Source organism: Cibotium barometz, chromosome 13 (assembly GCF_041138505.1).
Source record: "Cibotium barometz isolate CiBa-2024 chromosome 13, ASM4113850v1, whole genome shotgun sequence".
Classification (NCBI taxonomy): Eukaryota; Viridiplantae; Streptophyta; class Polypodiopsida; order Cyatheales; family Cibotiaceae; genus Cibotium; species Cibotium barometz.
This window is the reverse complement of record NC_141058.1, coordinates 7,905,190-7,920,401: the sequence shown is the minus strand read 5'-3', so window position 1 is coordinate 7,920,401 and position 15,212 is coordinate 7,905,190. Positions and strand designations below refer to the sequence as shown.

The following is a 15,212-nucleotide window of genomic DNA, read 5'->3' as shown; positions in this document are numbered from 1 at the left end:
AAAAGTCTCCTTCGGTTACTATGAAGGGTAAAACTAGCAAGCTAGTGTGTGGCATAATGTGACTCAAGCTCCTCTCTATGTTTGAAGAGTCGAGTGATGAATGCCCCCAAAACAATGGGTGTGGCTGTAAGCAATACTTGTGGCAACTATGTGTAGCCTTCAAGGAGTTTGTTGAAACCACCTCGAATATGTGTATATCGAGGACAACCCATGACCATATGTTCTTCTGTCTCCATGGCCTTCATGTCACAAAACATGCTCCTCTTTCAATCTCAAGCTTGCGTGATCTTGTCCGAAGACATGCTATAGTCCTGCGTGCATGGGGTGGCATTGGTGTGCTTGAGAAACCAGGCCTGGGCAGAGCCTCCCTCTCTTCTCCACAAGAAATAGACTGGGTAACTCTAGATCCTTCTACAATAGTGACTCCTTTGGCCCGAAGATAAATTTGGCAACTTCTACTACTTCGGCTTCGGTGGCTCGATCCTTGATGAAGTCTTCAAACATTCGAGCCCTTCTTTGGTCATGTTCCTTCTTGGCTCTCCAAGCAAGGAATTCTTCATCTTGGAGAAACTGTCTAAACTGCTGAAAATCTCAGTACTCTGCTGATGTCATGGCCACAGTTTCATGAGAAACAGATCGACGGCTTTGGTTCCCATCTAGAAGTTCTATATCGGCCTCAAAGTTGTTCCCTCATGAGGCCCTAGTCTCCCTCTGCTCTCGACATGGCTCTATCACCCCAAGCATAGTCACAAGGGACGGGGGACGAGGACGGGACGGGAGACGGCCATAAGTAGGGAACGGGAATGGGAGCGGGGGAGGGAACGGCAATAAAAAAATACTTTTTTTTAAGTTTTTCTACTCTACACTTATTCTACTTTGGAAGTACATCAAAATGAGCACAAATTTACACTAAAATGGTAAGCTTTTGAGTCATATTAACAAAATACACCAATAAAAGAGTGAAGGCATTCACGGTTGATTGTATTAATAATTAAGTAGATACAAATAGAGTCATGACTCAAGAGTCAGGACTAAGCCTTAAGGAGGCAGAATACATGGACGGACTCAAATGAGTCAATGACAAAAAGTGCTAAAGTCTAGAGGCTAGAGGCTAGAGCTAAGTAGTAAGGCCCATGAATCATGATCCATGAATGATCATCCACGTGAAGTGCTCGCCTCATGGTCATGGGTAGCTTGTGCCAAAGAAGCATCAAGCTCATCCTCAGTCTCATCCTCACTGGCATGCTACTCCTGCACCTCATCCTCTTGTTGCTTTTCTTGTTGACTCATCTCCCACTCGGTGAAGGGATCTGCCTTCTTGGTCACGCTCTTGCAAAGCATTCGCAAGTTCGCGCTAACGAAGACAAGGTCATTGGCACGCTCTACCCCGAGTCGGTTCCTCTTCCTAGAGGCAATGTGGCTGTAGGTACTCCAGCGCTTGCAAAGCTTGCATGCCCATGGCCGAGAACCGCCTCCATGAGCGGATGGGGTGTAGTTAACCTCCTCCCACCATGTCCATCCCATTGTCCTTCTACAGGAAGCCCCGGCAGATGCCATGGTTGTAGATGGCTTGACTCTTGAGCCTTGAGCAATGAGAAAGGGAGAAAGAAAGAAAGAAAGAAAGAAAGATTTTATTAACGTCTTCCAAAAGACCGAACTCGGCCTATGAGACAAATCGGAGTACCTGTATGGGGTATCCTCTTTCATCCCAACAAAATGAAAAAGTACTGAACAAAAAAGCTGAATCTGGGTGTGCAGGGGATGGAGCTCTACTACTAGGAGAATGCAAAGCTATATGCATGGAGTATACAATCATGATATGCAACCTAGCTAGCTCCATCCTGTAGCATATTGGGGGTATAAAATGGTATACATCAGTGAAGGGGGTGTCCACAGCTCCCTGAAGAACATGCCTGGGTGTGCTCTGAAGCGAGCCAGTCGCTCCACACCCTCTCTGTGAAACTGAGCTCTGATCTCTGTCATCTCTCTCTGGTATAGGCGTGGTGTCCGAAAGCTAGGTATCCTCTGTCTCCTGCGGGCTCTAAGTGTCTCTGCTCTCTGGAGAGTAATTCCCTGCCGTGTAGGGGCTGGGAGGGGGATGGATCTCTGAAAAAATGTAGTAATCTGTGTCTGTCGCCCCCCCTCTGGAGTTGTCTGAGCCTGTAATAATGTCTCTCTGTGGCGCTGTATGTCTAGAATGTATCTCCCCAGTATGCGCTGGTCTGCTGCCTCAAAGATATGGCGTAGGGAATGTGGCTCTCTGAATAAAATGGGATATCTCTCTCTGATGGCTGTATATGCTCTGCATCTGCATACATAATGCTCCTCACTCTCCACCTCCTCTCTGCACAATCTGCATACCCTCACTCTCGGGGGATCCGTGCTGCTCTGCCAGTCTCAATCTGTATATGCTCTGCATCTGCATACATAATGCTCCTCACTCTCCACCTCCTCTCTGCACAATCTGCATACCCTCTCCTCTCGGGGGATCCGTGCTGCTCTGCCAGTCTCAATCTCCAATCGGTGTGATGAAACTCTGAGCTGACCGATAGCCACTCGGGAGCCGTGTGGTAAAAAGCCCTCCATGTATCTAGGCCTCTCTATAAATCCATCATCAGTGATACTCATGAAGTGATCTCTGTAGTATAGCATCTTCGGTGGAAGAGGCTGTGTAGGCGATATCCATGTCTCTCGTGTATAGAGCTGCCATAGATCCTGTCTCAATACTCTGTTCCTCTCACTATGAGAGAGACGGATATGTGGTGCATCCTTGTCATACTGGAATGGTAGTAGATGATCCATGTCTAGGTCATGCTATGAGAACCAATGTGTGACCTGTGCATACCATGATCCTCTGTCTCCTGCCTTAGCCAGCTGTCTAGATGCCTCAAAAGCTCTGTATGACAATCGGTCCTGTGGCATCTCTCTGAATCTGTCTAGCAGGCATATAGTCTGAAATATGGCCTCTACCATCATAGGAGGCGCAGCAAACTCTGCTCGGATAATGTCATGAGGTACTGACGGTTTGCTGCGTATCATGCGTGCCATCACGAGGGCCTGTGGTCTCTCTATTTGTGTCCACCAATGGGTAGCAAGGCCTGGCGCCCATACCGCTGCTCCATACATAAATGCCGGTGTGACTAATGTGTCAAATAGCCACCCCTTCGTCCGGGGCTCCTGAAAATGCGCCTGGTGGCACTGTCTCTCTACAATAGCCAATGCTGCATATCCTCGTGTCAATCTAGCTCTGGCTGCTGAACCCATGGTGAAGCGTGTGGCTGCTGCAGAGAATTCTCATTATAATCATGGAAAATTTGATTTTTATGTTTATACATAAATAGTTAAATAAGAAAAAGAGGAATTTCTAGTAATCCATCTTTATGTTAAAAGGGTAATCCCCATGACAATGGAAATCCATGTACTCCAATGAAGTAAGAGAAAAATTATGATGCTAAAATAATGCATATTTTATTTAAAAATTAAAGAAGGGTTTTAGTTAAATTTATCTTTTTGCATAGATAAATTTTAAATGATGAAAGAGGAATTCCCACTATATTGGAATCCAAATATTTAAATGAGGAAAGTGTGATTCCTAGTGTAAAGGAATTAATGAAGATTTTATCTAAATATTGGAATCCAAATATTTAAATGAGGAAAGTGTAATTCCTAGTATAAAGGAATTAATGAACATTTTTGTTTAAATTTTAAGAGAAAATTTAGTTAAATTTATCTTTTTGTATAGATAAGATTAAATGATGAAAGAGGAATTCCTACCATATTGGAATTCAAATGTTTAAATGAGAAAAGTAGAATTTTTAGCTTAATGGAATTAATGGATATTTTTATGTAATTTTTAAGAAGAATTTTAAGTAGATTTAATTTATGGTAAAAGAGAAATTCCCACAATAATTGGATTGCACTCATTGAAATGAGAAAAAGAAGGATTTAACCACCTCTTGGCATAGTCTGCATATCCTCTTTGCTCTGGGCATCCGTGCTGCCCCACCTGCCTCAATCTCAAGCTAGTGTGATGACACTGTGAGGTGGCCAATCGCCACTCGGGCACTGTGAGGCATGTACACATCTATGTATCCAAGTCTCTGTATGAATCCATCCGCTGAGATACGCATAAACTGATCTCTGTAGTATAGCATCTTCGGCGGTAGAGGCTGATTGGGTGTAATCCAAGTCTCTTGAGTGCATCGTTGCCATAAATCCTGTCGAAGGACTGTGTTCCTCTCACTGTGAGAGAGCTGGATGTGTGGTGCATGTATATCCTACTGGAAAGGTGGCAGGTGATCTATGTCAAGACCATGCTAAGTGAGCCACTGTATCATTTGTGAATACCATGATCTCCTATCTCCACTCTCTGCGAGCTGCGTGGACACCTCAAAAGCTCTATGTGAGAGTCGATCTGATGGCATATCTCTGATCCTCTGTATGAAGCAGATCGTCTGGAAGAGGGCATCTACTAGCATAGGAGGTGCAGCAAACTCCATCTGGACAATGTCATGTGGGACGGAGGGTTTGCTGCGGATCATCCGTGAGAGCAGGCATCTCTATCTGAGACCATGTGGGGGTGGCGAGCCCAGGTGCCCATACTACTGCAGCATACATCAAAGCAAGGGTGACTAGTGTGTCAAACAACCACCCCTTCGTGCGGGGTTCGTGGAAGTGTGCCTGGTGACACTGTCTCTCTAGCATGGCCAGAGCTGCATACCCTGTGTGAGTCTATCCCTGGGTGCCTGTGCCGTAGTAAATCTTCCTGGCGGAGTCGTAAGTGTAATCCCTAGGTACACATATGAGTCTACCACCTCTACCTGTCCTCTTGCTAGTGTGAAGATGGCCTGTCATCGAATAGGCCCTGAGGTGTGGGAAATCATGGCCTTGGTTTTCCCAAGGTTCACTATAAGCCCCCTCTGTGTGCAGAAGTCATCGAGTGCATGGAGATGGTGCTGTAGTCCCATCCGCGACTCAGAGACCAGAATAATATCATCTGCATATAGCATAATGTGGACTGTGGTACCTGAGATGTCTACCCCGTCCCCACCACCGTGACCAATGAAGTCAGCCACCTCATCGATGTATAGCCCAAATAGTGTAGGAGAGAGTGGGCATCCTTGCTTCACACCTATGGTGCTAGCAATAACATCAGATAGCCCCCCGGGGCATCGTATGCGCTCGAAGACTTGCTCATATAAAGCATAGATGCCCCAAACCATCTCTGATGGGATCCCCAATAGGCGCTGGAAGAGTTTCTCTCCTAGCACCATGTCAAATGCTTTGCGGAAATCCACAAAGCAGCAGTATAATCTCTTCTCCCGTGCCCTAGCCTGGTCAATCAGACATCTTAGAGTGAATATATGGTCAATAGTGGAGATAGCTCGTCGGAATCCAGCCTGCCCTGGTGCTCGCAGTCCCTCCTTCTCTGCATATGAGCTCAACTTTGCCTCGAGCACTACGCCATAAAGTTTGGCCACTGTATGACCAATCATGATAGTCCTGTAGTTGCTGGGGTCTAGCATGTCTCCCGCTTTGTGGAGAGGCACGATGGTGTGCATAGTCCACTCAGCTGGTAGGCCCTCCACTAGTGCCCTATTAAAGAGGTGAGCAACAAAGGGTCCCAGTGTGTCAGCTGCATAAATAAGATGCTCACTCTGTATACCTGTGTGGTCAACCGATCTCCCATGCTGTAACCGGCGGATAGCTCTCTCTACCATCGAGGCGGTAACGAAAGTAGAGGTGGTAGGGCGGGATTCCTGTGGCTGTGGTGTGGGCAACTGCTGAGGGATATGGTAGAGGCTCTTTGCATATGTGTGCCATGTGTGTGGATCCTCAATCGGGGTACAAGGGCGAGGCTCTCTCATCCTGCGCCATGCAGTGGCTGCATCTCTGCTAATGAGAGAGAGAGAGAGAGAGAGAGAGAGAGAGAGAGAGAGAGAGAGAGATGAAATGATATATTAACGTCTTCAGAAGGCCAAAATGACCTATGAGACCAAAAAGGTTACAACAATTGGTGGATCTGATACAATGTCTGTGTAAGAAGAGAGAGAGAGAGAGAGAGAGAGAGTTGAGCGTGTGCAGGAGGGATAAAGAGAGAGAGTGGAGTTGTGGACTCTTGAGCCTGACGGCCTATGCGGGGGAGAGAGAGAGAGAGTGAGAGACTGACTTGCGATGAGCGCAGCACGACAAGAGAAGCAGCGAAGCGCAACACGACCAGCCCACGAGCGCCCGCCGCCGAAGAGAGAGCCACACGCACATAAGAAACAGAAGAAAAAAAAACTTGATGTTGACGTGCGTTCATTTTTTAACCTATATTAATCAAAATCCCACGTTCACTGACTTTTCCAAACGTTAGTGAACGTTTCAATCGTTCCAAACGTTGGATCATATCCAAACGGTGTTTGGATGCAACCTTGGATTGTATTGTCAAGTATTCCTAAAGATACAAGCTTCATGGCATCACATTCCAGATTTCCAATGACAACCACGCAATGAAAACATGTTTTGTTTGATTCAAGGTAGACTCCACAGCTTTTGTCACGAAGGACCTCACTCCCAAATCTCAAGTGTCTTGCCACAAGCAACTATGCTCCACTGCCATCCATACACAAGCATGTGTGTGCCAAGCCGAGGCATAGACGACTTTAATGGTCACGCACGTGGGTATAGGGTAGGTAAAGAGAACTTGAAGAAGCTCTTACCGCTGAATTTTGAGAGAAGAAATCAGCTTTTGGGCGAAAAAACGCGCTCGCTGAAGCTTCGCTCCAGCCTCCCCCTGCTCGCCGCCTTACCTCCCCCACCCTTTTTTTCTGATTTTGCCGTCCCTTGGGCTTTTCCCTTTTTTCGGTTTTTTGCCTTCCGCCCTCCCCCTCCGCCCTTGTGTGCAGCTTGGCTCTTGCAGGACTCTCCGCTTCGCTCCGCCTTCGACTTAGCTTCAGACTCTGATGGAGGCTCCTCCCGCCCCACCTCAGAGGGACTCTCCCGCAGCCCCCTCGCCCGCCCCCGAGGATACCCCCATCAGGCTTTCTCTGTCGCCAGAAGAGGAAGCGAGCCTCACCGTAGAGGTGGAACGCCTCCAGGCACATTCCACCATCTGCCGTATAGTCGGCACTCGCCCCAGCAGAGGGGAGATCCGGGATCTTCTCCAGGCCCGCCTTCTTGCAGATGTGGGCAAGATCCTGGACGTTCAGCTACTGGGCCGTGGTCACTACCAAATCAAGTTCGAGACTGCCCAAAGCGTGGCCAAGGTCCTAGCTGAGGGACGACATTCAAGAGGCACTCACAGAGGAGTGGTTTACGCCTCTCGAGCTAGTGGCCCCACGGTGGATGGGAGCCTTTACACAGTTGGAGATCCTGATTGCTGTCAGAGCTTGCACTGAGGATGGCAGTTGCCTCTACTATGAGATTCAGGATGAGGGTAGACTTCAGAGAGTGGAGGTGGAGTCGCCTTTGGTTGCAGAGTAGGATACGGGTAGTGGTCGCTGCTTCTCGGAAGTGGCATATTGACCCAGACCCTGCAGATGCGCTCCTGGATTGGCGCATATGGGCATATGCAACGCGCCCCTTGGCCCGGCTACAGTGGGACCTTGGTGAGTACGAGTGGCATGATCCTTATGCAGCCCTTGAGGCCACAGAGATCACCTTTTTTCAGTATACTGTTCGGCTGGGGCGGCATATTTTGACGGCGAGGAGGATGGTCTCTCCAGCTGCAGCGGGGCATTGGCGACTACAGGGACTCTCACAGGAGTTCCTGGAGGATTTTTGGGCCCGGCTCTGGGCTAGTCGACAGGCCCGCAGGATCTCGACTTTTCAGTGGCTGGTCGCCCACAGGGGATCAGCAGTTGGCACTTGGCTTGTCTATAGCGGTCTTCCGGCGGCCTGCGTCCGATGCGGCCACCCTATGGAGACACAGAGACATTGCCTTTGGGATTGCCCTTAGGCGCAGCAGATTTGGCTGCGGATGCTGCGTATTCTGGCCCCTCTCTCTCCAGAGGGTTTGTATACGTGGGGTGCCGCTGCTTGGTCGACTTCGTCAGGGCCTGCTATGGGCTATGAGACGGAGCAGGACAGCCAGGCCATCAGATTCATTAGGGGCCAGCCTCGCCTTGTTCCTTCACCGGATTTCTCGTCCGCCAGTTGGACACAGGAGAGGGATCTACGATGGGAGCTCCTCAGCAGCCTCACCATCTGGTTCACCTGGAGGGCCCGATGTTTCAGGGCCTTTGAGGGGAGATTGGAGCCACCAGGAGAGACTGTACGGGGGATTTGGCAGGAGTTGATCCACACCCTCTGCCAGGACAGTATGACCGCATCCGGGGTGACTCGGATGAGGCGATCTTGCGGCGCCAGGCCTTCCACACCACCTGGCGCAGCGGCCCCTTCTATACCCTACACGCAGGGTCCCCCCATTGGCATTACAGGCCACCTGTTTGGCTTTTCCCTCCGCCTATTGTATGATTTAGCCCCTCAGTTCTTTGTACTGATGCTTGTACTTTTCAGCACCTAGGGAGAGTCTCCCGGGCTGCCTTGCTTTGTCCACTGCTCTGTTTTTCTTGCGAGCAGGAGAGGATCTTTTGTAGCCCTATGGGCATCTTTATATAACTAATGAAAGGATCTTTTATCGAAAAAAAAAAAAGAAATCAGCTTTTGATCAAATTGTCTGCGATAGAAAGCTCCAAAGCATTTTCAGCAAGTACAAATCCAAGAGACATCAACTGAAAAGGACTCCCAAGGGCTGGACAACAGTGTAGCACTCATTTGCTGGCTGATCCAAGAGCTGGAGAAGCAAGAAACCATGCCAAAAAGTATGTGAATGGACTGACTGTGCTGAAAATTGTCTTCCTTTACCTCCTCATGAAAAAGGCACCTATTTCCCAAGAAGAGAGGGAGATGATAAGTCTTTCCATACAAGTAATAGGTAGCCATTGGGCCACCTCAACAAGAGCCACACCTCTCTCATAAGTGGAGAGGGTGCTCATTAACCTATCTACCCAGTCTTTAATGAAGTGTGGTTGCTCAAACTCACTATAAGTTGTTCGGCCATACTTCAATGAAATGTGGACTTGCAAAGCAACAAAGTGAACTAAAACACAAATAAGCTTAAACCTTTCTATAGCCCACAAGAGAGGTCAGAATACAGATTCATGCACGGTTAACGAGAGGGTGTCCCTTCCATGTAAACTAGAGACACAGATCTTGCATGCAGTAAAACATTTCATGCAAAAACAGTTTCAGGCATGCAAATATGCCATGCATAAGAACGTATTGGACAATCTCCCTTTCATTTAGCTTGTAGCAAGTAGTCATTCCGGGCGTAGACATTACATCCCTGGGCCAACCGGAATACCATAATGTGGATATGGGCGTGGACCAAAATCCCTAGCCTCTCATATCCAGCCTACTGGCCCTTGGTGGTGTAGACATCAATCCCTGTCACATGCACTCTGCACTCAGTGCCTGGTGACAAACTGGCTCATCATCAGCAGTGCAACAGTTGTACATTATTAGAACCCAGTAGGATGATATTTGTCGTACGCCGTGACCCCATTGTACATCCTCAGTCTAGGATAAGTCAGGCAGGAGCTACGTAGGTCATTCCTCAGCCTTAGCGGGTCAGTCAGTCAGTCAAGTCCCTTAACCCACTTGGAGAGAATCATTCATGCATGTAGAGTCAGTAGAAGCCTTAGAGTTTGCATCAGAAAGCACTCTGCATCCTACATAATATGCATTCATATGCCTGTGCATCATTTAGAACATCCCAGAAGCCTTGGGGAATTTACTAGGATTTATCTGGTATTTTTCCCATATTTTATGGTATTTATTTAAGCATTTATTGTCATTTATAAACATAAAGTTTATTAAATTATGACCAGCCAACTTGACCAACCCCTATCTAGTATAAATAGGCTTGCATAGGGCTTGGTTCTTCATTCAATCTTCAGAAGCCAGGCGCCCTTCATCCTCAGCCTTAGGAGCATCCACGCCTTCAGCCCTAGACTAATCTAACCTTCTTGGAGCTTTTGCGTTTGCTTCTCCAGCCTGGAGATCTTGCGTTTTTGCTTCCATCAGCCATAGCAATTCAACGCAGCAATCCAGTAGTCTGTACAGCAGTTCAGCAGTACCTGCAGATCATAGGCGCTTGCATTCAGCACCTTCTCAGGCCCCAATTCAGCAAGCATCTCTGCGTTTTCTGCATATAACATAGCCAGCAGGTGTTTAGTTCAGTCCAGCCCTGCGTTTACAGTTCTACAGCAGTCCTACCTACGTTTTCAGTCCAGCATCAATTCTACAACAGTATTCTGCCTTCTGTGCATCATCCATACATGCAACAGTCATCTAGTGAAGGTAACATATCATTCGTAAGCATTTACAGCATAGTTACATAGCTTAGAACAGTCCACCGCAGTCCTTTCTCAGCCTTAGGTGTGCAGCCCTTCCTCATGTCCTTGGGAAGAGTGCATAGGCTTGAGATCAGTTCATTGAGGTGTTTCTACAGCCGTGTACAATTCAGCCAGGCTTTCAATCCTCCGAGATCTTGCATTTGGCTTATCTACAGTCCACAGTCATTCTCTCTAAAGTAATACAGCAAATACTATCTCGTTATCGGGATAGGGGGCCCTTCAGTGGGTAATTTGGGACCCAATCTGGTGTACAGTTCTCATATCTCTTTAAAGTTTGAAGTATTAAAGTGGATTGCTAAACTCACGAAACTCAGGATACAGAAGACGGTGTGAGCATTTGTGTGACAGGATCATCCAATACAAAGACTTCCGTTGCATATTACAGTCCCCTACCATGAGGTGCCAATCCACATGAACCTTGGCGTAAACATAAGGCCCATGTCCACACTATGGAGCCTATCCATAGGTCTGGAAGCGTAGAGAATGCACAACTAGTGACAATAGTAGGATCCTTGAGGAACATGCTTAGCATCTGAGAATTGTGTTAGATGTTCTCAGAAAAGAAGTCCTATTTGCTAAAGAGAGTGAACCCTTTGTGGATGAAAGGGATGCGGTGATTATGCTGTTGGAGCAGTGTTATTTCAGGATAGTAGGCCAATTGCTTTTGAAAGTAAAAAGCTGATTGATCCATGCATTAAGTGGCCAACTCATGACAAAGCTTTCGTGCGCTGAAAAAGTGGAGACATTATTTGTATGGATCTACTTTTGTTGTCCATGTAGATGCCTCATGACTGAAATGCTTGTACAATTCTCGAAAGGCTCATTGATTTGAGCTTATGCAAGAGTTTGATTTCGGGATCGGTTATCGGAAAGGATCTACCAATAAAATGGTAGATGCTTTGAGTAGAATTGGCCATGTGAATCAGCTTTCTTTTGGATTCAATTTGACCTATTTGACTCTCTTAAGGGCTTGTATCTGAGAGGGATTCTTTTGTAGAATCTGGGATATTGTCCGAGTATTTCTATGGTTTTTGTAGTTGGATTACCACAAACTTTGAGGGGGGGGAAATACCATATGGGCAATCATTACCCACTCACTAAGATGGCTCGATTTATTCCTACAAAAAGACCATCCCCCTGCACATGGGTGTTTTTTTCCTTGCGCATAGGTGCTTCTGCCGAGGCCTGACCTAGCCAGGTTTAAACCCCCGACTTCCCGGTCAAGAGGTACAAACACGTGCCACTGGGCTACAAGCCCGTTGGCAACATCACCCCTTATCGTCACCAAAATGTCCCTATGCTTCCCATAAGTAACCTTCCTTGGAAGGGTAGCAACAACAAACAACTTGTTCTTCAGATAGCCCCATCTCATTGAATAGGACTGGTTTTCCGTATGGCTGCCCATAGAGGCTCGTCAAGATGATGAGAATCTCTCGTCTGTGACAAATCCTCGTAATATGCAACTCATACGGGATGTGCCTCATAGTAACACAAAATGGCAATTTCCTAGCCAAAAATGTGGAAACCCCATTTGTCTTGAGTTTCTGTTTTCTGTTTCTCAAGTAAATATTTCCTTTTGAGTTTTGATTTTTCCCAAATGTCCTGGTCATCTCTTCCAAACAATGATCCACCCCACAATACTCTTCTGTTTCTCTCAACTTTTTCCCTTGTTTCTTTTTAATTTTAGAGTTTTATATTTCATGTATATCATGCAACCTTAAAGACTTGCCATTCCTACCCACTTTTGTTTCCTAGTTTCGTTGCATAGACACTTTCTGTTTGTCATGCAGCTATGATGTTCGTGTGGCCTCCTAGAGAGTGCATTTGCATTTACATTCTTCTTGCCTGGAGTCTGGTAAATGTGAAATTGAAACATATACAAAAAGATTCCAAGCTCATATGCTTCTTCAACAACTCAGTTGTTCTCACCTCGTATGCTTCTCAGAATGCTTTCAGACAACTTACTTTGAGTGAGAAAGTACTTCAAAGCATTGATTAACCGTCTTCATTGCGAATCGGTGTCATGTAAGACTCGCGGAAGTGATTCAGTTATATGATTGAACTGTAGTTTGGATCACATAGACAATCGAAAACTGAACAACCATCCACATAGGCACCGGTGTTGAGCCCAATGGCAAGGATGCTCCCCCACCCCTTTCTTTGTACTGAGCTGATGACAAAGCAGCCACATGGTGCGTGAACATGGCTGTGTGGCACGTGTGCTTGCTCATGCTTGTGGGCACTGGAAGAGTGTGGATGGATTCAAATCAAGGAATGCACGGCTGTGGAAATTGGTCGCAGACAAGGCCAAACAAGCGATTTTTGGATTCAGACGAAAAGTGATGAAGGAAATCAGACAGTTTGGTGTGGTTTCCTGTTTGGTAAAGTTCTGAGAGCATAGTGAGGCATAGAGTAAACATTGAACCATTGTACTTTCATCCTTAACAGTGTTAAACGAAATGCCCCGCAAGGGGTAGGGGTTATGTAAGTGCTCCTAGATTCACACTTTTCCTGTATAGAAGGTAGTCGATTGATTGGTGATTTGTGTGGAAAGGGAGGCAACCTCTTCATAATAGACTGAATTGCCTTGGTTGTGGTCTGGTCAGCCTGCAATAAACCCATGATTTAACCTTATAAGTAAGGTTCTTCTTTCATACATTAGGCATAGGTTCTTCTTTCATACATGTAGGCATCTACCTTGTCTGCTGCCCATCTATGTTGGCTCTCTGCCCATAACCACTCGTCACATGTCCGACCTGTGTGCCCATGCTGTGCGTGACCTGCATCTGCCTGGTCCACCGCAGATCTGCCCATCCATTCTGCTGCTGCCCATGGCCAGTGCCAGCACTTGTTGGAAATATGCACACCATGTCCCTGGCTCTTATATGTAAGATGGGCCAAGGTTGAAAAGCACTGTAAAACCTACTCTTACTCGGATTCTAGGCACCTTCATCTACTTGGATGGGTGAGATTCTCAAGCGCTACCATGTTGACCTTTACCCCTAGAATCATGGAGGAATCTGAGGGAGCTTGATAACCTCATCAATGATGTAAACGACTATGTATCTCTAGCCTTTATAAGATGCTCTCTATGAATGGAAACTTGAATGTGTTATCCTCATTTTGATGGTCTACATTATCATGTGCTTAGATGGTGATTAACTCTAATACCTGTGATTATGCTTATGGCCGCAGTAGTGTCATGAGAATCCTCTACTTCAATCCATCATAACTAATGCATTACCCTCTTCTCTCATAGCGCTGGTGTCCAGCACTTATGTGATGTGTTGGGCTAGCCTGCATGTGCGGCATACCACATAATTTTCAGAACTTCTCCTATGTGAGGGAGAGGGGTAAAGAACACTGCCTATCTTTCTTAACTGAATTGACTCAACATAATTGTGGAGAGCCCTTGATTCTTATGAAGGGTTTTTGTGTAGGGAATCTATCTGGCAAGATTATGTTCAAAGATTTTACCGTGGTCCCATTAGATTACTTTGAAGTCTCAATTTTGTTTTTTTGTTTGTAGGCACCATTGGGAATTCTTAAATATGAGATTGTTGCAGAATACCAATGCAAACAGTCTATCTCTTTGATTCTCTTGAGAAAGTATGCAAACTTGGTTTGGTGGATACTAATGTTTTTTCTTTTGGGGATTCATTCCTGTGGGCAGATCTTGGGAACAAATGCTGGAGGGACATCTGAAATAGTTGAGAACAATGCAAATGGAATGCTTCATCCAATCGGACTTGATGGCATTCCTGTTCTTGCACAACACATCAGCATGATGTTGAGGAATGCAACTTTCAGAGAAAACATGGGAATGAGGGGAAGGCTCAAAGTGGAAAAAAATTATTTGAAAGAAACAATGTATGAAAATCTTGGAAGAATTTTTTCTGGCTGTCTGAAAGAGGACCTCCCAAGAACTCCATGAACTTAAATTTGCTGCCTGAAGCAGTTTTACCACCCTCAAAATTCAATATCATCTGCACATGTAGGCTTCCTTGAAGAGGGCCTTACGTGAGCTCTTCTTTATTTGTGATTGATCATTAGCACCCTACTTCCATCTTCAAGTGAATGCTCACAATGCAGCTTGTGGTCTTTCTATGCATTAGGGACATGAGAGCAGGTCAGCTTGTGGAAAGTGCTAGGGAGAGTAGTGAACAGGTTTTTCTCACGCGTACACACATACACTTGCACGTGCTGCACACACATACACTTGCACGTGCTGCACACACAGGCGCGCAAACATATTCAATTTACCTGTTTTGTGAAGGTGACTCGTTTACGTGCCTGGCCTTTATCCCGACTGTTTTGTAGTTGGTGGATCTTTTTGAGGAGAACATGTCTATGGATGTCTACTAAGCATCCAGTTTTTTAAAATTCTGGCAACTATGAATCTAATGAAAGTGGCATGCTTGCTGCAGTGAGATGTCCCATTTCCATAATGGCCTGGTATTAGAGCGCCGTCAACTGCCGTAATATTGCTCCCAAATGTTGTCTTTAACCCATTTCTTATAACTTTTGGTGCCAACTTGGAGGTTTGGGTTCCCACTTCACTATCCTTTACTCGTTTTCAAATCCCTTGTGAGATGAATGCTGGCCCTAAAAAGATGGTTGTTGAGAGTCTGAGATTCAGACCTCTCTCTCTCTCTCTCTCTCTCTCTCTCTTTTGGTGAATTTAGTAATGGCATGTGCGTTTTGACTCAAGCCTGGCTAGTCTCAATAGATCGCTGGTTTTATACCTTATCCTGTTGCATATTGCATACCTTGTATAATTGGGTGCATTGACCCTGCAGATCTTACTAG

The 15,212-nt window shown here is 46.2% G+C and overlaps 1 protein-coding gene across 2 annotated transcripts in view; it reads left to right on the top strand.

The window, feature by feature from the left end:
* The window catches only part of LOC147632328 (uncharacterized), a 152,521-nt gene extending 137,668 nt beyond the window's left edge, over window positions 1-14,853 (top strand). For both annotated transcript variants that reach the window (XM_086807152.1, XM_086807153.1), the window contains exon 4: window positions 14,077-14,853. In XM_086807152.1, coding sequence (XP_086663278.1) covers window positions 14,077-14,337 — 261 coding nt within the window. In that variant the 3' untranslated portion in view covers window positions 14,338-14,853. The remainder of the gene's footprint in view (window positions 1-14,076) is intronic.
* The last annotated feature ends 359 nt before the right edge of the window (window positions 14,854-15,212 follow it).